The sequence below is a fragment of the Gadus chalcogrammus genome, chromosome 8, assembly GCF_026213295.1.
Source record: "Gadus chalcogrammus isolate NIFS_2021 chromosome 8, NIFS_Gcha_1.0, whole genome shotgun sequence".
In the NCBI taxonomy this organism is placed as follows: domain Eukaryota; kingdom Metazoa; phylum Chordata; class Actinopteri; order Gadiformes; family Gadidae; genus Gadus; species Gadus chalcogrammus.
In genome coordinates this window covers 14,223,330-14,245,437 of record NC_079419.1, presented here as the reverse complement: position 1 = coordinate 14,245,437, position 22,108 = coordinate 14,223,330, and the positions used below count along the sequence as shown (strand labels likewise).

The 22,108-nt window shown below is 47.3% G+C and overlaps 1 protein-coding gene across 1 annotated transcript; it reads right to left on the bottom strand.

The window, feature by feature from the left end:
- Nucleotides 1-860: 860 nt before the first annotated feature.
- On the bottom strand, nucleotides 861-21,711 carry asap1a (ArfGAP with SH3 domain, ankyrin repeat and PH domain 1a). The gene is made up of 30 exons (XM_056597316.1): nucleotides 21,464-21,711; nucleotides 21,127-21,212; nucleotides 19,974-20,100; nucleotides 18,184-18,256; nucleotides 17,823-17,968; nucleotides 16,456-16,530; nucleotides 16,090-16,139; nucleotides 15,466-15,595; nucleotides 14,935-15,020; nucleotides 13,964-14,039; nucleotides 12,651-12,737; nucleotides 11,135-11,235; nucleotides 10,905-10,974; nucleotides 10,652-10,739; nucleotides 9,977-10,025; nucleotides 9,178-9,350; nucleotides 8,908-9,041; nucleotides 8,323-8,414; nucleotides 7,336-7,522; nucleotides 6,852-6,937; nucleotides 6,553-6,668; nucleotides 6,264-6,331; nucleotides 5,921-6,028; nucleotides 5,273-5,510; nucleotides 4,803-4,967; nucleotides 4,461-4,557; nucleotides 4,248-4,312; nucleotides 3,678-4,105; nucleotides 1,418-1,540; nucleotides 861-935 (listed from the first exon to the last, which is right to left on the bottom strand). The coding sequence occupies exons 2-30, from the start codon at nucleotides 21,183-21,185 to the stop codon at nucleotides 861-863; spliced, it is 3,372 nt and encodes a 1,123-aa protein (XP_056453291.1). The 5' UTR covers nucleotides 21,186-21,212; nucleotides 21,464-21,711.
- Between the last annotated feature and the right edge of the window lie 397 nt (nucleotides 21,712-22,108).

The window sequence follows — 22,108 nt, the reverse complement described above, 5'->3', positions numbered from 1 at the left end:
CGTTAAACACACCATACATCATACTACATATTAACTTAATGAAATCTACAGGAGTTATCGAGCATTGCCGTGACAACGGATTGTGTGCAGCGTTGCAGGGGACAGAATTTCCTCACAATGTTCTGTTATTCAAGATATAATACTGTCAGGCTACCCCCTCGTATTATGGGATGTGTAGAAGCAGAAGTCTGCTAGGAAGTACTATTGTGTTGGTAAAGTCCAGTGAAATCCAGTCAATTCCCTCTCACTCCTGCAGCGTAAACTCCAGCCCCATACTTGATTAATTTACTGCGGAACATGGAATAAATATCTTCCAGAAGCTACTCCAGGAAATTCTCCAGGGGGAGGGGGGTGTAGTGAGACATAGACATATATAATACTGTGGAGATCTAGATGGGTTCAACATACACACACACACACACACACACACACACACACACACACACACACACACACACACACACACACACCCACACGCAGACACACACACACACACACACACACACACACACACACACACACACACACACACACACACACACACACACACACACACACACACACACACACACACACACACACTCTCTCTCCTTGCTATGTAAACAAGGCTGTACATGTACAGGTGGGGTATACGTCTGAACAGATGAGAGATGTCTTGGTAGCTATACATTAGCTATACAGTTACAGAGCCTCCCAGCCAGTGCGAGCATGCTGGGTTACTATGGGAACACACTGGCAGCCGGCTTCTTTTTTGCTACAGCAGCTATTTACACAGAACCGGGCCGGAACCGCCCAGGGCGGGGGGGGGGGGGGTCGGGGGCGGGGCTTGTGCTTTGGGGAGGCGACCACCAAGCTGGCTGTCAGTCTGACAGGATGTGGACGAAGGACAGGGGGAAGACGCCGCGGCGTTCCGGGTAGCCCTCGACGTGCCCGATCTGGAAGAGATTATTCCCATGATGCATTGCTTACACCTCGGCCCCCACCGATGTATAAGCCTGACTTTAACCACATCCTCAACTTCCCCTCTCACCTGAACATAAACACAAACATAAGCTTAATCTAGAAGAATATAATAGACATCATTATTGACAACATTACTTTACGCTTTACAATCCATGGAACTGTACACTCAAGTTTTCTAAATTCACACTCACTCAATAACTCTCGCACACACACTCACACACGGCGTGCGCATGCAAACACACATCAACACACGCTGTACCAAAGATATAATAACAAACATGTGCACCACCTTTAACAAGTTTGTCTGTGTGTGTGCATTCTTTCATCCGTGTGTTCCTTCGTCCGTGTGTGTGTGTGTGTGTGTGTGTGTGTGTGTGTGTGTGTGTGTGTGTGTGTGTGTGTGTGTGTGTGTGTGTGTGTGTGTGTGTGTGTGTGTGTGCGTCCTGGTACCTACCCACCACTCCTGGTCCTCTTCCCCTGTCACCACGATCACCTCCCCCTCGGCGAAGGTCAGCTCGTCGTCGTTGTCCGCCTGGCAGTCGTAGATGGTCTTCACGCGGCGCGTCTTGGCCTTGCCCTGCAGGGGGGGGGGGGCACCGTCACGTTACTATACTGCACGATAAGTCCTCCCACAAGTTAAAGCTTCTGTATTAACGAGCAAATTACAAAAAAGACACTGACCTTGTATTAAGTTAAAGGGTACAATATGCGCCTTTTGTGATTTCAAGATAGCTCCATTGTAAATTTTCGGGAAAGAATTCTCCTACTTACCCCTCAATCTCCCTACTCCCTCCTCACCCCTCCATCTCCTAACTCCCTCCTCCTCACCCCTCAATCTCCTAACTCCCTCCTCCTCACCCCTCCATCTCCTAACTCCCTCCTCCTCACCCCTCCATCTCCTAACTCTCTCCTCCTCACCCCTCCATCTCCCTACTCTCTCCTCACCCTCCATCTCCCTCCTCTCTCCTCCTCACCCTACTCTCTCCTCCTCACCCCTCCATCTCCCTACTCTCTCCTCCTCACCCTACTCTCTCCTCCTCACCCCTCCATCTCCCTCCTCTCTCCTCCTCACCCTACTCTCTCCTCCTCACCCCTCCATCTCCCTACTCTCTCCTCTCTCCTCCTCACCCTACTCTCTCCTCCTCACCCCTCTATCTCCCTACACTCTCCTCCTCACCCCTCCATCTCCCTACTCTCTCCTCACCCCTCCATCTCCCTACTCTCTCCTCCTCACCCCTCCATCTCCCTACTCTCTCCTCTCTCCTCCTCACCCTACCCTCTCCTCCTCACCCCTCCATCTCCCTACTCTCTCCTCCTCACCCCTCCATCTCCCTACTCTCTCCTCCTCACCCCTCCATCTCCCTACTCTCTCCTCACCCTCCATCTCCCTCCTCTCTCCTCCTCACCCTACCCTCTCCTCCTCACCCCTCCATCTCCCTACACTCTCCTCACCCCTCCATCTCCCTACTCTCTCCTCACCCTCCATCTTCATCCTCTCTCCTCCTCACCCCTCCATCTCCCTACTCTCTCCTCACCCTCCATCTCCCTCCTCTCTCCTCCTCACCCTACCCTCTCCTCCTCACCCCTCCATCTCCCTACTCTCTCCTCCTCACCCCTCCATCTCCCTACTCTCTCCTCCTCACCCCTCCATCTCCCTACTCTCTCCTCACCCTCCATCTCCCTCCTCTCTCCTCCTCACCCTACCCTCTCCTCCTCACCCCTCCATCTCCCTACTCTCTCCTCACCCCTCCATCTCCCTACTCTCTCCTCCTCACCCTACTCTCTCCTCCTCACCCCTCAATCTCCCTACTCCCTCCTCACCCCTCCATCTCCCTACTCTCTCCTCCTCACCCCACCAACTCCCTACTCTCTCCTCACCCTCCATCTCCCTCCTCTCTCCTCCTCACCCTACCCTCTCCTCCTCACCCCTCCATCTCCCTACTCCCTCCTCACCCCTCCATCTCCCTACACTCTCCTCACCCCTCCATCTCCCTACTCTCTCCTCACCCTCCATCTTCATCCTCTCTCCTCCTCACCCCTCCATCTCCCTACTCTCTCCTCCTCACCCCTCCATCTCCCTACTCTCTCCTCCTCACCCCTCCATCTCCCTACTCTCTCCTCACCCTCCATCTTCATCCTCTCTCCTCCTCACCCCTCCATCTCCCTACTCTCTCCTCCTCACCCCTCCATCTCCCTACTCTCTCCTCCTCACCCCTCCATCTCCCTACTCTCTCCTCACCCCTCCATCTCCCTACTCCCTCCTCACCCCTCCATCTCCCTCCTCTCTCCTCCTCACCCTACTCTCTCCTCCTCACCCCTCCATCTCCCTACTCTCTCCTCACCCCTCCATCTCCCTACTCTCTCCTCCTCACCCCTCCATCTCCTTACTCTCTCGAAAGCCCTCCCGCTCCCTAATCTCTCTAATCCCCTCCCTCTCTCCAAGCCCCGCCCACCCTCTAGAAGCGAGGCCAACTAAACAAAATGTCCCATGAGATTTCTCTACGCTGCTGTAGAATCTGAGCAATTAGCCTGGATCGCTGTAGCCATGAAGGGAGCATCTACCAGACACAGTGTGTAAGAGCCAAGTAGCACAGTGTACCTTTGATATTGTCCCATATTAAGATTAATTTCCGCTGTATTAAGTGAATGCATTCAGCAGCCCAAAATATCTGTGGCCTTAACGGTATCCATGGTAACAAGCGGCTCCATCTCACCGTGTTGAGTTTGCGTGGCAGAGGGATGGGCGTCTCCACGGCGTCCGACGTGGTTCCGTTGGTCTCCTGCTCCTCCGGCTCCCCCTGCTGGACAGACTTGCTGTCATTCCCGCCGGAGCTCGCCGTCTCCGTGGTAACGGCGGCGTGAGGGGGCGGGCCGGAGAGCCGGGGTCGCTGGGCCAGCTGGGGCTTGGGGGGCAGGTCCTTCAGTTGGGGTTTGGGCGGCAGGTCGGCCAGCGAGGGCTTCTCGGCCAATGGGAGTCTCTGCTGGGTTGAGTCGACGGGCGTGGGGGGGGGCTTCGGGGAGGCGTCGATGAAGGGCGGGGACTTCTGGGCGGGGTCGGAGGGCGAGGGGGAGGGCCTCTGGGTGGGCTGCGAGGACTTGTCCAACGACGGGAGGTGGACTGTGTCGATCTTCCTTAGAGCCACTGGTACACCAGAGAGAGACGGAGAGAGAGAGAGAGAGAGAGAGAGAGAGAGAGAGAGAGAGAGATGGATTAACATTATGTAGTATATTGAGGAGTGAAAGAGAATGACAGATTAAGAGATAATGATACTTAGAGAGATTACCTTTCTGAGGTAGTTTGGGAAGAACCCGTGGTCCCAGAGTGGACTTTGTGTTGCTAGTGTTGGTGCTGTGACAGACAAAAGGTTAAAGGTCAAGTTTACATCACAGGCCTTAAAACAGTCTACCTCAAAGTCTCCTATTTCTCTGTTTAAAACTCTATACGTACGTTCTGTGTGTGTGTGTGCATGCGTGCTTGTGTGTGTTTGTGTGTGTACCTTTGCTGCTGCTGGTGTCCCTCAAACTTGTTACCAGGTGAGCTTCTGCTTCCTGTCTGGGAGAAGTCACTTCCTGTTGAGGGAGTGAAGTCACATCCTGTGGAGGGACGAGAGACAACGTTAGTCACATATGGGGTCAAAGGTCAGAGGCTGTTTCTGTGTGTGTCTGTGTGTGAGCTCATCTTAAAAAAAGAAAGATCTTTTGAAGCTGCACACACACACACACACACACACACACACACACACACACACACACACACACACACACACACACACACACACACACACACACACACACACACACACAAACACACACACACACACACACACACACACACACACCCTTGCTGTGGTGACCTTGCATCACAGGGCTGGGGGGGTCGGACATAGTGCGCTTGTGTTCGGGTGGGGGTGGTGGAGGTCTCTTCTTGAGGGTGGAGCTTCCACCTGCTGTTCCACAGGGGGCGGAGTTAAGAGGCAGCGAGGTGGGCGGGTCAGCCGGGATACCTGGAGGGGGCGGGGCCATTTATTACAAACCCTATCTGTAACATATTTGCACATTATGATTAACATTTATGCTACTCTCATTCACGCAACTTTTAAACGTATCATTACTCTTTTGTACATTTATAACTTTCTTATCTTTATTTCTTAGTAAATGTTGTATTATCATCCTTTTTGTTATTGTACTTTGAACGTTGTGTTATAAATGTATTCTAACCATTTTGTTTTGAGGTATTATGACCATAGTGCCTTTACATGTATTCTAACCATTGTTATTTCATTATACTGGTGTGGTCCCCTGCTCCTACCTTTCCCCAGGTTCCTGACGGGGGCCGGGGTCCCTGAGTCGGGCCCGGGGGAGGGAGGGTTGTCGGTGGAGCTGCTGAACACAGGGTTAGCGAAGGCGCCGTACGACAGCCGCTGCTTGTCCCGGTGGGGGGCAAAGCCTCCTGGGAGACCGAGTTTATCCTGTGAGGACCCGCTGGAGGAGAAGCTCTGACAGAAGCTCTGAGGGCGGGGGGAGCGGTCCTTCTTCACTGGACTACACTGAGGAATGATACACACCCCTTTAATACATAGACTCACACTCCGCCTTTAATACATAGACTCACACTCCACCTTTAATACATAGACTCACACTCTACCTTTAATACATACACTATATTACATAAACCATCTCTACACTGGACTACACTGAGGAATGATACACACCCCTTTAATACATAGACTCACACTCCACCTTTAATACATATACTATATTACATAAACCATCTCTTCACTGGACTACACTGAGGAATGATACGTAGGAATAATACACACACACCCTTTAATACATAGACCTACACTCCATCTATAATCTATGTACCTTCATGAATTTTTTATACATACACCATCTATAATACATTGACTAAATTACATAAACTATCTCTTCTTCATCAATCTGTCCCTCCCTCTACCTTGTCGTCCAGCTCGTCATCGCTGTCGTCCAGCTCCTCCATGCGGAGGTTCCAGTCAAACTCCACGTGGACGTGAGGATTAAACCTGCCAGAAGCAGCCTCCAGCAGCTAGAGAGACATGGGGGGAGAGAGAGAGACATAGGGGCAGAGAGAGAGAGAGAGAGAGAGAGAGAGAGAGAGAGAGAGAGAGAGAGAGAGAGAGAGAGAGAGAGAGAGAGAGAGAGAGAGAGAGACATAGAGCAGAGATTGACATAGGTCAGAAAGAGAGACATGTAGATAAAGATAAGTGGTGACACAGCTGATTAGGGTGAGACGCTGATGGTTCGTTTGGGTGGGTACATACCGGTTCCTCACACTGGCCATTCCTCAGTCTCCTGGCAATGTCCAGAGCCGTCTCACCACTCTGATTGGCTGTTAGGGGAAAGGGGCAGTGAGTCCTCAATTCATTGTGACCATGTAATCATTCCAGTTCATTTGTAGATAAATACCATCGCTCCTGAAATCCATACCACTCAGACACGACTTGGACTAGTTTAAAACAGTCAAGCATAGCATGTTCTGACATAGCCTAGGGTAACATAGCAAAGCATAGCCTGGCCTAGCATATCATAGCCTAGCGTAGCATATCCTACCGATGTCAATGGCAGGTTTGCCCCTCAGTAGCAGCTTGACACACTGGTGTTTCTCGTACAGACAGCAGTAGTGGAGCGCCGTGTTCCCGCTCTCCGTCTGGCGGTCCAGATTACCACTAGGGGGCGACACACAGAGACACAGCATCACAGCCCCGCATCACAGGAACCGACAGGACACGTCTGTGTGTCCTCCATAGGTAGGGGTGTTTAGAGGCCACAGCCTCCAACAGCCTTTTTGTTTTAAAAAATAATTGAGGTCCTTCCATCGGAACAGACGCTTATTAAGAACCAGTAACTACCTGTTCTGGACCAGGAAGTCAACCAGGTGGAGGGAAGTGTGGTCCGAGGTCCTAACGCAGTAGTGAAGAACGGTCTCTCCAGACTCCTGAAACACACACAAAACACACACGGTGGAGGCCTCATCAAAACATGCTAGCGTCATCAAAACATGCTAGCAGCTTCTAACTGAATATGCTAACACAACATGCTAACTGAATATGCTAACACAACATGCTCACTGAATATGCTAACACAACAGGGTCACTGAATCTGCTTACTGTTAAACCAAAACAATAAACAATAAACAATACAAGATGTACTCCCTCCTCACAGACCTGAAGGCCACGCCATTAAAAACGACAATCAGTTTGCAGTTTTTGTTTATCATTATTTGTAAGGACCCACTCGAAAATGAGATGGTACATCTATGCATGAAATAAAGAATAATGAAACCTAGTGATTAAATGGAACATGCTAACACAGCGTTAGCTACACCAGCCACACCTTCTCAGCGTCGGGCAGTGGCTCCAATAGCTCCGCCCCCTCTGCGTACAGCTTGATGAGTGACAGCAGGTCTCGAGAGCGCACCGCATCGTACACCTCCGCCACCCGGCCCGTCGCCATGGCAGTGGTCCGCCTGGTGAACTTGTGGTCGATGTATTTGGCGTTGATGTACTCCCTCCTCACAGACCTGGGAAGGCCACGCCATTAAAAACGACAATCAGTTTGCAGTTTTTGTAGGAGGATCTGCGTTCTGAATATCTTGATAAGAACCTTCAACCAGAATGTTTTCATTTTAAATTAACGTTAAATGTTGGTGGATAAGGGCTTTGTTTATGTTGTCTATGTATTTGCTATGTCATTGTTATCGTCACGTAAGTCGGTTCCGGGGGGCATGTGTGAAAAGATGGATTTTGTGTTGTGTATTTGCTAAAAAAGTGAAGACCAGCAATAGTGGCAACATTAATAACGATGCTGTTCAAAGTGATCTAATATTAGTTCAAGGGTTTGGATAAAGGGGTCCTTGAGCTGCTGTTCCGGGGCTGTACCGGGGCTGTGGGTTTAGGGGTTAGGACCCCTGAACGCCCAGCGAAAGGTTCTCAGGTTAACCCTAATGTGTTCAAGTGTCAGATTCTACACGGTTAAGAATGGGAGGAAAACGTTTACCTTAGTTGTTGTTTTTTTAAACTGAATTCATTAACTAGGTTATTTCAGAGGTTACTCTGTTGTTCAATGCTTTGCTATTTGAATTTAATTAAAAACTAGCGCAGCCCTTTTCCTTTTTTCCTCATGTATTCGTTGGTTATTGGTTACTAACTTCCTGGTTTCTCTTCCTATATTTGTTGCTTATAGGTTACTAACTTGCTGGTTTCTCCTCCAATATTTGTTTCTTATAGGCTACTAACTTCCTGGTTTCTCCTGTACTTGTTGCTGATTGGTTACTAACTTGCTGGTTTCCCCTCCTTTACTTGTTGCTGATTGGTTACTCACATGTCGCTGGACGGGCTGGGCTTAGCGGATGCCGAGGGAAGGTTTCCTTCCAGGATCTCATTAAAACTACTGTTCCCAACATTCTTAGCAACCTGAAGATGATTTAGAAAGAAGAAAACATTATTATAGATTAATAAAGTGATTTTCCTGCATCAACCCTTTGTTGAATTTGACATTCAAAACATTGTAAACAATTTGGTAACGACATTGAGATACAGTCTGACAGACACAGACAGGCCGAGGGCGACAGACAGAGAAACACAGGTTAATATAGAGACACACAAACAGTGTGAAACACAGACAGACAAACAATAGAGACATGCATGCAGACAGACAAAGAAACAAAGAAACAAACAGACGGATAGACAGACAAACAGAATCGATATGTGAACAGAAAGAGAGAGAGAGACAGATGACAGACGGACGAGGACACAGACAGGTGAACGGGCAGACGCCCCGTCTGTCAGACAGGGAGACAGACGGACGAGGACACAGACAGGTGAACAGGCAAACAGACGGACGAGGACACAGACAGGTGAACGGGCAGACGCCCCGTCTGTCAGACAGGGAGACAGACGGACGTACCAGCAGCTCAGAGGTGCCCAGCTTGTCCAGCTCCAGGGACTGGATCCGGGACACGTGGACGCCCATCTCCCTGTGGATGCCCGAGCACTCGATGCAGGTAACCACCCCCAGGTTGGTGGAGATCCAGCGGGGGTCTGCAACAACAGGGGGAAGAAGCTCACCCATCGCTCACACTCCCGCTCCCCGCCGGCGGTCAGTCCCTTCCCGGCGTTGACCGTTCGGTCTTCTTCATGGTAAAACACGGCTCATGGTGTCCTGGTGCGGTCCTACCTGCCGCTCCACAGTCACAGCAGGAGTCGTTGCCGGGCATCCTGAGCACCTCCTCGATGACACTCCGGGTCAGCTCCTCCATGGAGCTGTCCCCCGCCGTGCTCTGAGCGCCTCCCCCCTGGAACGCCACGTTCAGCGCCTCCTCCTTACTGTTGGTCAGCACCGAGATCCAACTGGAGAGGGAGGGAGGGAGGGAGGGAGGGAGGGAGGGAGAGAGGGAGGGCGGAGGGAGGGAGGGCGGAGGGAGGGAGGGAGAGAGGGAGGGCGGAGGGAGGGAGGGAGAGAGGGAGGGAGAGAGGGAGGGCGGAGGGAGGGAGGGAGGGCGGAGGGAGGGAGAGAGGGAGGGCGGAGGGAGGGAGAGAGGGAGGGAGAGGGAGAATATGGGAGAAACGGAAGGAGGAAGGGAGGGAGGGAGGAAAAGACGGGGGGAGGGAAATACGGAAGGAGGGACAGAGAAAGGGGGGAGGGAGGGAAAGATTGAGGGTTGGAGGGACAGAGGGAGGGAGGGAGGAAGACAGACAAACAGACAGACAGACAGACAGACAGACAGACAGACAGACAGACAGACAGACAGACAGACAGACAGACAGACAGACAGACAGACAGACAGACAGACAGACAGACAGACAGACAGGACGACACAGAGAGACAGAGATTGACGGACAAAGAGACAGACGGAGAGACATAGCGACACACAGAGAGACATAGCAGGGAGTAGTGATTAGATTTGTGTTGAATGTCACTGTGTTCCATCCACATGACAATCCCGAGTAGGACTGTGAGCGAGGACACGTCTTACATGACAAACTCCTGCTCATCCTCCGCCTGGAAGTGGTACGTTCTGTTATCTGGAACAACGGGAACAAAACATTATAGCTCCGTCGTTTATAGACAGTATTATTTAACTAATCGCTCAACTATTGGGAGGCATTGGGGAGTTAACAGATGATTAGTATTCAGTTAGCTAGCTAAAACCTAATTTATAGTCGCCTTGAATGAACAGCAAAAAGCCGTGGCTGGCAGTGGCTGTGTTTTGGACCATAGACTGCAGTTGAGATTATAAATCTCCCTTAAAGCTACGGGTATCACAACAGCAATCATTTAATTAAATGTTCTAAAATAATACAAATAAATATCAGCTATCTGTGGATGTCCCAGGCCTTGTAATAACCCCGGCCAATCCGTTTTTTCGGCCGCAATGAAATAATTGGATGGCCTATCTGTCTGTCTACCTAGCTACCTGGCTACCTGCGTGCACTCTGCCCGTGCACTTGTTGCACATGACCGGAGCTGACTCTGGTTGGTTTCCTACTCCAGCTTAAAGGAAGGCTGGTTTCCTACTATTGCCTACCCTAGCTTTAAGGAATGCAGATTTCCTACTATATTGCCTACCCTAGCTTTAAGGAAGGCTGGTTTCCCACTCTATTTCCTACCCTAGCTTTAAGGAAGGAAGGAATGCACGCAGCCTACTCACAGGAAATGAGGTCAAAGCATTTTTTGTCATCCCCGCCTGGTTTCACCTGACAGGTCAACAGGTTCAGTCTTACAGGCTGCCTGTTAGACTGAAGGACAGAGACAGAGAGATAGACACAGACACACACACACACACGCATACATAAGAATCCCCACCAGTTACTGTCTGCAGCAAGAGTATTATGCAAAAAGGACAACAAATCGTTATAGTCTTGAAAGCAAGAGCGTTGCATTGTGGGCGATGTAGTTCTTACTGTTGCGTGGGAGATGGTAAGGATCCCACTCTTGACGGAGCACTTCCTCCTCTGCCAGACCTTTCTTATCCTAGGGTGGGGAAACAAGCTATGAGTCATATTGTGTGTGTGTGTGTGTGTGTGTGTGTGTGTGTGTGTGTGTGTGTGTGTGTGTGTGTGTGTGTGTGTGTGTGTGTGTGTGTGTGTGTGTGTGTGTGTGTGTGTGTGTGTGTGTGTGTATACAGGCCTACCCATCACTTTTCTTTAAGAGGTAGCCTTTCTTCTCACAGCCAAACTCCTTGTTCCCCTGAAGCTGGTGCATGCTGTACCCAGCCTGTCTGCTCTGGGAGTCCTACACACACACACGCATAAGCACGCACACACCAACACACACACAGCCAAAGAAACGAGCATGCACATACGCACAAGCACGCAAACACACACAAGAACACACACAAACCAACACACTATATTGTAGCCACAAAATAATTGTTTTTTTTAGGAAACGTGAATGAAAAGTATGCTTCAAATGCAGTGCTGTGCTATGGGAACTCATCATATGGAATACATGATAAAATAATGCATTGATTAGTATTATCTGAAGGGCACAGTACCGTAGAAGCAGAGAGAGCAGCGACGACAAACTGTCACAGAGGCAAGGCGATACGTAACCATGACAACCACATGCTCAACCAATCACACGGCACAGCCATGCACAGTAGCAGGGTAATTTAAAACACCTTAACACCTTACATTCAAAGTAGTGACAAACAGTATATTGGCATTACTTCAGCAAGAATATATTATAATATGAATGTGTGTTCACTATTGCAACAAACATGTACATAAATAACACATACACACGCACACACACACACAAAGCATGCTATAAGCATCAGCACTGTGTGTCAAATGACGTGTACAACGGCAACATAAACACACGCAGCATTCATTTAAGTGTTGTTTTTACCAAATGCAGGTTGACCTCAAGCTAGTTTTTCAACAAATAATTTCTGTCAAAGCAAACAGGAGGACTTTTAGCTCAAAAAGTAAGTAATTAACAGTCCTGTTCAACAACAATCCCTCTGCAGGTGTGCTCATTTGACAACACATTTAGTGCATTTACATCTTCAACACATCCACCAGCGGGAAGCGGCGAGCTCCATGCAACATACAACACCAACGGTCGCCAACAGGCTAACAACAAGCTGATGAAGTCCGTCCTTAAAGACTTACTCTCCTCGACTACAGTCCCAGACAGCAGAGAGAGAGAGACAGACAGACAGACAGACAGACAGAGAGACAGACAGACAGAGAGAGAGACAGACAGACAGAGAGAGAGACAGACAGAGAGACAGACAGACAGAGAGGCAGACATGCAGGCATAATGTCAGCCATAGAGAATGCATCACTTCCACTGCCGTTTCCACTGTAAGCACCTTCCTTCTCATGGATGGCCGCTGTGTATCCAGTTCTGATAACACATCCACCCCCCTTCCCACACACACACACGTCTTGGGGTAATTTGAGGTATCTTGGGTTATCCCAGGTTATCTTGAGTATCCTAGGGTACACTGTTTTATTTTGGGGTATCCTGGAATACACCCGGGTATTTGGGGTATCCTAGTGTGTCCTGGGGTACACCTGGGTATTTGGAGGTATCCGGGGGTCCACCTGGGTATTTGGGGGTGTCCGGGGGTACACCTGGGTTTTTGGAGGTATCCGGGGGTACACCTGGGTATTTGGGGGTGTCCGGGGATGTCCTACCTCCTTCTGCTCCAGCTGCAGGGAGTCCTTGATGAGTTCCCTGAGCGCGGTCAGCTGCTTCTTCTCCTCGTCTTGACTCTGCTTGATCTGGGGATGGAGCGGATCAGACATGAAGCTACACCTTGCTACTCCACCTTCTCCTCCAGCTCTACCTTCTGTTAGGACACACTTTCTCCTCCACCTTCTGTTAGGACACACTTTCTCCTCCACCTTCTTTTAAGACACACCTTCTCCTCGACCTCTACCTTCTGTTGAGACACATCTTCTCTTGCACTACCATTCTGTTGATATACAAACCTTACTTCGTAATCCCTTATTGTTATCGCTTATTGCAAAAGTTTACCCATTTTTTGGTTTTCCTCTTTAAAACAGTTACATTCAAAACCTGATATGCAAAAAGAAGGAATGAAATACAAGGTTTATATAAAGGTAAACCGTAGCAGTATTCAGACTAAATATTTTGCAGCAAATTTGACTCGCAACAAAATCCTGTTGTTGTTTAAAGTAGATGAGGGGACTCTTTATGGATTTCTTCCCACTGTTAGTCTAGCAAGGCAAATGGAAACGGAATCCATAAATAATACCAACATTCCAGGAAGTCACCCATCACTTCCAAGCCAATCCCAAGATAGATGGGTGTTCCTTCTCAAAGATTTCACCTTTTTCAATATTTTTTTCCCAATCTTATCATACCAAACGTTGGCCATGAAGCCATTTCAAAAAATCTAGCAGTGATGAAAACAAAAAGTTGTGTAGAAATGTTTCAATTTGGCAGTTTGATTTGGTATCGTTATTAGTTCGGTTCAACTCCTCTCCAGCTATCATGTGTCAGGGACATCGCGTCCCAAGACCACTGAGTCCCCGGCTTTATGCCAGCGCAGCAGGCCTGCACCACAGACAGACATGCAGACAGACAGACAGACAGAGACAGACAGCAGGCCTGCCCCAGAAAGACAGGCATGCAGACAGACAGACAGACAGACAGACAGACAGACAGACAGACAGACAGACAGACAGACAGACAGACAGACAGACAGACAGACAGACAGACAGACAGACAGACAGACAGACAGACAGACAGACAGACAGATGCAGCAGGCCTGCATTAGGGGGAATGTCCTACACCAGTGGTTCCCAGACATTTTTGCAGGGATGAGCCTCTAAACAACTGTCAAGGTCAATTGAGTACCCGCAGTGATATGGGAACAACTAATGCTAACCCGAATATACAGTATTTAATAACAGAACTGTATTTAAAAATATAAGAACCAGGGATTTAAATTGACTGTTTGCAACAAGAGATTGACGCTTACGTTGGACAGATCGGTTGCCAGTTTCTCAATGTACTGCTTCAACTTATCAGCCGTCTTCAGACCATCCTGGAAAAAACTATATAGACAAGAAGACAAGAATGAGATGCAGAATAGAACAATATAGAGCATAGAATATCACATATGACATATATAAGTTACGTGAATCTAGATACTTTTCTTTATTTTCAATCCAGATGAACATTGCAATTTGTTTACATTCACATCTTCTGCCGTCGAGGAGCTCGTATCTCATATCTCAACATGTTTAGATCCCTTGTGTGCTTGGACATGAAATAAGACTAATCGTCCAAAATATTAAATGAGCGGTTAGCCATCGGAGGTCCGCAGAGCTTACTATGTCTTAGTTGCATTATGGAAATAACTACTTTCTGAAACCCAGACTATTTTCGAATACATGCAAGGACTACTTTTGAACTTGAAAATCGAGAATAAGATTCCTCTACATATTGATGACAAATTAAGGCTGATGTGTTTTCAAGTTAGGCTCTTTAAAGCTAGGCAAGGGAATTTTGAGAAACCAGCAATAGTAAGCTTGATTTATCAGTATCAGTAAGTATCCAACTGAAAGAATCCCACCCCTCCCTTCAGGCATACCTCCAAAGCACTCCCCCAAAACACATGACTAGCTTGCTGGCTTCAGCATTGGTCTACCTAGCCTTGTGGAAGACTCCGGTCATGCCTAATGAGCACACGGGCAGAGCATGCGCAGAAAGCAGAGCCGGTAGTGAGACAGACTGGGGCCGAATGAAAGGATTGGACTGACTTAATACAAGCCTGCGACAACCACAGAGAATCTTTCTTATTTTTTTCAGAGCATTTGATGAACTGATTGCTTTCAGGATGTAAAGATAATTTAACAAATATAATAAAAAATGCATAGACCAGCAGTGGCCGTAAAGCAGCTCCAACGGCTGGAAGTGTTTCGGATTGGTGCTAGATGTGGTTCTTACTTGCACTGAGCGTGGTAATACTTGATGAGGTTCTGCAGCAGGTCCACCCCCTTTTTGGTTTTGATCTCATTCACCTTGATGAGGTACTGTTAGACGGAGAAACAAGTACAGGTCTCACTACACACACCAGCTAGCATTATGTAGCTAAGCTAGGGCTAACCCCCTGCAGCTACCATCATGTAGCTGACATACACCTTAATATAATTTGGCTAAGATACAGGTAAATATCATAAATCCAACATCATGTAGCTAAGGTGCAGTTAAATATCATATAGTTCAGATCATGTAGTTAATATACAGCTACATATCAGATCGCTCAAATCCTGCAGCCAAAATACAGCTCATATCATATACCAGTAGCTAACAGCTATAACTTCAAAATGACAGACATATATACGGTCAGACAGACAGACATACAGACAGACATGAAGACAGACACAAAGACAAAGACAGGCATAGACACACAGAAACACAGAAAGAAAGAAAGACAAACAGACACAGACATATTGACAGAAAGACAGGCAGACAGACCTCACACATCTGCAGTTGGAACAGTCTCCTCTCCTTCTCCATCTCCTCAGCGATCTCGGCTCCGGTGATCTCTGTACGGATCATACCATGCTGCTTAGCATGTTCCCTCTTCTCCTTCTCTATCTTAGAGCTGAGGGACAGACAGACAGACAGACAGACAGACAGACAGACAGACAGACAGACAGACAGACAGACAGACAGACAGACAGACAGACAGACAGACAGACAGACAGACAGACAGAGACAGACAGACAGACAGACAGACAGACAGACAGACAGACAGACAGACAGACAGACAGACCAGCAGGTACACAGACAGACAGACAGACCAGCAGGTACACAGACAGATGGGAAGACCAATCAGCAGACAGACAGACAGGGAGACAGAGAGAGAGAGGCGGGGGACAGAGGGACAGACAGTCAGTCAGACAGACAGACAGACAGACAGACAGACAGACAGACAGACAGACAGACAGACAGACAGACAGACAGACAGACAGACAGACAGACAGACAGACAGACAGACAGACAGACAGATAAAAATATGTTACATTAGCACATGATCACCGCTCAACCAGAAATAACAAAGCTGCTTCACAAACAAAAAGTAAACAGACAACGTACAACTTTGTCTCATAGTCCTTCCAGGCCTTGTCAAAGGGTTTCTTGATGTCCTGGAGACCAGAAAGTAAAATGTTACTGTCTGCGTTCCACTTGTGTTGACAAAAGTGGATTGAATACACCTTATTGGACATTATCTTACTTTAATTTAATAATCAAATCTAAAATAATCTATCCCCACAACTCCACATTTTACAGTAACGGCTTTGCAGAGCAAAATTTAAGAGATGAGTAACAGTTGTACCTAGTCCGACATAATCTAACGTGAGATAATGTAATCTAATGTGATACAATCGAATGCGATATAATCTAATGGGATATCCTCTAATATGATATCATCTAATGTGATATAATCCAGGATGCTCTTACCCCTTTCACACCCTTCAGGTCTCCCTTCAACAGAGAATCCAAGGAGAAGACGACATTATGACTGAGACTCTGCAGCTACAGGGGAGAGGGGAGGAGGGCATAAGAGAGGAGGAGAGGAGAGGGGAGGAGGGGAGAGGAGAGCAGAGGAGAGAGAAGGGGTGGTAGAGAGTGGGGAGGAGAGGAGAGGGGATGGTAGGGAGAGAAGATGGGAGGAGAGAACGGGATATAATAGGAGAGAAGAGATAGGAGAAGATAAAAGACCATTTATAAATTATTAATAAACAAGTGACTTTTTAGCTTTTGTGAAAAACAGGCCTAATGGCAGAGATGGACTAAAAGATAGATTTTACACTATATTAAATACATTAGTCCAACTACAATCAATACATTTAATGGTGAGGAAAAGCACTATCTGCACAGGATGCAGGAGCTGGGGCACTCAGGTGTAGGATAAGGTCAATGCTGCAATCTTTCATAAAGCATATATAATACATATAATGGCATTTTTAATATAGGGGAGAGTGGTGTCAGATGAGCCAGTGGGTAAGTTGACCCAGCCCCTGTATTTAGGCAACTGTACACATTTGTTGTCATTGACCATCAATTCAGGAAGCACACATAATTTATATCTGGCTGTGATAGAATCTGTGATAGATGGTACATGGCAAAGTTGCAAGTACGTTTTTTTCACAATGCTTGTCGAAGTAGGTTTTTAACATATTAGGTATAATGACTGCTATGTCAAAGCAAATGTATCCACACGTAAAAATATATGTCATACATGTTGGTGATTTTGCCAAGACATAAAACCATGGGAATTATTTAGCCAGAATTTTTAATCTAGGCAGCTGTTACATGAAACAAATAAATACGACTATTTGGAGATGGAAAATGCATTCAATTTGAAAGAATAAATTGATCCATTTACCATAATTTCACAGACCTATGTAATAGATGCATTGTTATCATTTTAATTGACAGGGGACATTCTGAATTAAAGGTAGATATCTTCATTTGACTTCTGTCTTATTTTTCCTTGCCTAGAGGACAACATGAGTAGAAATTGGCTCATCTTACCCCAGAACGCCCTATAGGGTAATTCAGAACTAATTTGAGAGCAGGATTCAGGCTTGATTCCCATCCCGTGCGTGTGTGCGCGTGTGTGTGCGGGTTTGATTAAGCATACGTATGTGTGCAAAACCGGGAAGGAAACATGTTCTTGACACTTGGTTTATATGATGTCATATTACATAAGTCATTATGCGATCTTTGTTCCATCTTGGGGCTAAACGCTATCTGGGCGTTACCCCATCCCGCTAACGTTTAGAACCAAGATGGCCGCTTAGAACCAGAGGAGGGGGACACACCAGGTTTTTGAGGAGCACTGACAGCTCCTTGATGAGGCCTGAGAAGGTGATGAAGGCGGTCCCCAGGTCAACATTGTCCCGGCTCATGAAGTTCCCGCCGAACTTATCCAGAGCCTGGCTGTAGTTCTCCTCGTTCTGGATGTGGTCTGCGTGGAAACAACACGCAAACAAGAGACATTAGCCCCTATGTTAGGAGAAAGAAAGACACTGGAATTGGACAAGGCATGTTAGTGCTACCGGTGAAGAAAAACATGTTGACGGCATCCTAGCTCCAACACTTAGAAGACAAATGTAGATTGCACTGACACATACAACAAATGTATCTCACAATACTGAAGCAATAGGGAATGATGAGTAGTACCTTGGCCAGAGTTGTAGACAGCTTTCACTGACTTCTTGACCTTCTGTAGGGCAGTGCGGTCCTGGTCTAAAGCCTAACGCAAGGAGAGAGACAGAGAGAGAGACAGAGAGATTCCAGTCCGGTTTAGGGTTCAAACCCAAACAACTGATAGATAATATGCATATTGTTGTTGTAATGTCACAGTTAGTCCCAAAGCCCTTTATCACAGTTAGTCTCTAAGCCCTATATCACAGTTAGTCTTAAAGCCCTATGTCACAGTTAGTCTCAAATATCTTTATCACAGTTAGTCCCAAAGCCCTTTATCACAGTTAGTCTCAAAGCCCTATATCACAGTTAGTCTTAAAGCCCTATGTCACAGTTAGTCTCAAATATCTTTATCACAGTTAGTCCCAAAGCCCTTTGTCAAAGTTAGAGTCTCAAAGCCATTTATCACAATTACAGCCTCAAAGACCTTTACCACAGTTAGTATGTCCTTTATCACATTTATATGGCCTTGTATCACAGTTAGTAGCATGTCCTTCATCAGAGCAATAGTCTCAAATACCTGTATCACAATAAGTAGGACTTTATACCAGTTATAGTCTGTAAAACTCCCAAACACATAGCAAGAAAAGGAAGACAACTTTAGATGATAATATCAGAGGGGCTTTCTAGAATGACTAGACTTGTAAGATGGACATAATGTGAAAGTTTAACAAGCAAAGGAGACGGCAATGAGACAGAACAGCAGGAAGAAGGGAGAAACCAGGACAAGGCAGGAGGACCCAGATAGACATTTATAGCATCTGTCTTCGAGCCACAGTGGTTTTGGGCCAGACGCGGTCTGTATAGCTTGGACTGCAGTAATTAAGATGTTACTGGGCAGGAAAAAACACCAGAATAAACTCAACAACAATGCGTCCTTGAGCCTCGTAAACAGATCAATGCCCCGCCACACACCGATCATCACTTGAGTTGTTCTCACCCAACCAACTGACTTTGGCTCCATTCAGGTCAGTCTTCCCAAATAGAAACACAAAATAGGAATTTCACTGTGATAGCATCAGGTGGCGTTTCAGGATTCTAATAATGTTCAGAAAATAAGACACCTGCGGACATCAGGTGAAAGACGCTTCCACTTAGCACCAGATAGCTTACTGGTGACCCTCAAAGGCAAAGCAACACCTTTATCTTTTCCCGTCATGCATCTGCAGCTCCTATAAAGTCAGATGTCTGACCGATCTGAGATGTGGCTCTCAAGACCAAAGCAATAAAGACCCCGAACTCTACAGGTCTCCGTATCAAACCAAATGTGTGACTGACACCCCCGAAACCCACAAGCAAAACCGCCGAGAATTTGCCCACAATTAAGACTTATTAGACTTATTTAAACCTCATACCTGATTAGTTATAAACAGAGACTATAGTTCCAGCTTATGTGAAGCTGTAGTCAATAACTATAATTTATATTGTACACCGAGGCGAACTGAACATAGATCAAATCATCTTGTACGGACATGAGGAAGAGCGGCCTGCAGAGCAGCATCCCAGCCTCAGCCTCCCAGCACAACAATAGACCAACGGACTGGAACTAGCCCGTATCTCCAATGCCTCTTCGTGGAAAGATGCGATGTGCAGTCTGAGATCGATAGGCCCAGGGACCTTTACCGCAGACCGCTATCACACCACAGGGAGAGGTCATAGAAACATCCTCTCATTGTCGAGGAACAGCTAGTAATTCAATTTAACCTGTTTTTTTTTGTGGTCTTTCGTCGGCGCCGGTGACTAAAAACAAGACAGGCGGGCCTCACCTCCTCCAACACGGTGACGGTGTTTCTGCAGCTCTGCAGGCGTGTGGTGAAGCTGGACGTGGTGGGGGAATTGTAGTCCTCTGTGGTCTCCGACAGGAACTCGCATACCGAGATCTGATCCGGCATCCTTCAACGGCGGAGTTGGTCCCGGGCGGGAGGAGAGAAAACCGGTGGAAGATACAAGTAGCGGTCGGGGAGATAGCGGATTGCATATATCACATGAAACTGAGAAAAAAGCGGAGATCCGCTGGGCCAGAGGTGTGTGTTTCGGGGCAAAAGGCGGCCAGTGACAGCAGTCAAAATAGCTGAATTCCTGCGAGCCCGCCCTTCTCTGTGCGCTAATTACGCTCTCAGCTGTAAAAACAACGGTTCGGTTGTCTCCAAACGGTGCGGACCGGAGATAAATGTCCTCATCGCGTCGCCAGGGCGGACGTGCAATTATCTAAGGCTCGACGGGTGAAACGGTACAAAACCAGGCGAAGTGTTTTTGTAAGTGATGATTCAGCCGCTGTGCCGCCTTCCCTCTCTGCCTATCCCCCTAGTGTCTTCTTCTCCTCCGGCTGTCTGCTGCTCGCACACACACACACGCACGCACGCTCTTCTTTGCGCAGACGAGGGGAGAAATAAGGCCGTGCGCATGCGTCCGTCCCCCCGTCCCCCCTCCTCTCTGGTGAATCCATAAAGGATATGCTGCAGCCCATCCATTCCGTTATTCCGTCAATAGAAAGTGTAGAGGATTTAAAGGAATCTGCGTCCGCTTTGTGTTTGTTTGGCTCAACGACAAAAAGCTGTATTTTTTTAATGTAATTAGAACCCGTATGCAATTTGCTATGATATCTGAGCTATTTAAATATTCTAACGTCATTAATGAAAAGAAAGAGAATGCATTAATTAATGTGAAACAGGTTACCGATGACGTCACGTTTCGATTACATTAACGGTGATATCGCCTATACGTTACAACAGCGTGGCCTACTGGTGGTGTTTGGTATTGTATTCCGAACCCTTTTTATCTTAGGGGAAGGTTATAAGTGGGACGTACATGGTTTGCCTATTTAAGTGTTGGGTATGTAACATACAGTTTAATCATCTGTGTGTATCAATAGTGAGAGGTTTGTGGAATTAAAATGCCTTAACGGCGTTATTAACTTACCGGCTCAAGAGGGAGTCCCGGGAGGGGAAGCTGGAGAGTCGGGAAGAAGAAGCTCTCATCTCGGCATATTGGCTCACTTTCAGTCCCTGAAATGTCCAGTAGGGGGGAAATCTTCAAACACCACATAATTGGGTAACAAATTATAATCAAAAGAGGAGTTTATTGTGACAATAGGAGTCGACTCAATGATAAAACATATCACTATACCTATACCAAGGTTATTACATCCGTTAGGTCTAGATGGCAAATCTGTCCGAGTCCAGACCCAAAGGAATAAAACAGCAGCGATTTACCACAGGGAAAGTTGTGTGGAAAAGGCAAGCCACGCCCAACTCACCAAATAAAGCGCGTTGCTGCAACTGGACCGCTACTTTTTAGACTTTAAACCTTAACTGAGCTGAAGTCGTTTTAGACCAGGTGTCCTTGACTTTTTGTATCCGAAACTCCTGCATCTTCAGAGTCGTTAAGACCTACATTGCGGCAGCGACTGCCAGTCTTGTTGGCAGTGTGGGCCTTTCATACAAGGCTGTATAGGTACAATCTGACCGCGAGAATGGGGGAGGCTGTTCTGGATCTGAGCAGCACGATTCGTCTCAGGGTGGACAGGAAACGGCCAGTGGCCATGTGGGGTGGTGGTTGTGGTGGGGTCGTGTGGGAGGGAATCTCTGAAACGGTGTCCACTTTAACAGGAGGCTCACCGGTTCTGATCATGTCCTCGGACCTCTCGCACTTGTCCTCTCACGTGGGCTCAGACAGTGGTTTAGGTTGTAGTCAATATAGTCCATTAAAGCTCAGGAAAGTTTTGATGAGCTGTTCATCAAAACACATCATTTGGGAGTGCAGATTTGGTTGATGGAATGGACCTTGATATGATCATATGTGATACAAAAAAGTTCCACATATACTTAGACCATATTATGAAGGTTAGTTGACTTATTTTCATATTTACATAATATCTCATATTTTTAATGAAATTGTATCG

Coding starts and splice junctions, on each gene's coding strand:
- asap1a (XM_056597316.1), bottom strand. CDS start 21,185: ATGAGAGCTTCTTCTTCCCGACTCTCCAGCTTCCCCTCCCGGGACTCC. Junction 12,738..13,963: donor TGGCAACCGATCTGTCCAAC/GTAAGCGTCAAT, acceptor CTCCATCCCCAG/ATCAAGCAGAGTCAAGACGA. Junction 4,558..4,802: donor GCAAGGTCACCACAGCAAGG/GTGTGTGTGTGT, acceptor GTCCCTCCACAG/GATGTGACTTCACTCCCTCA.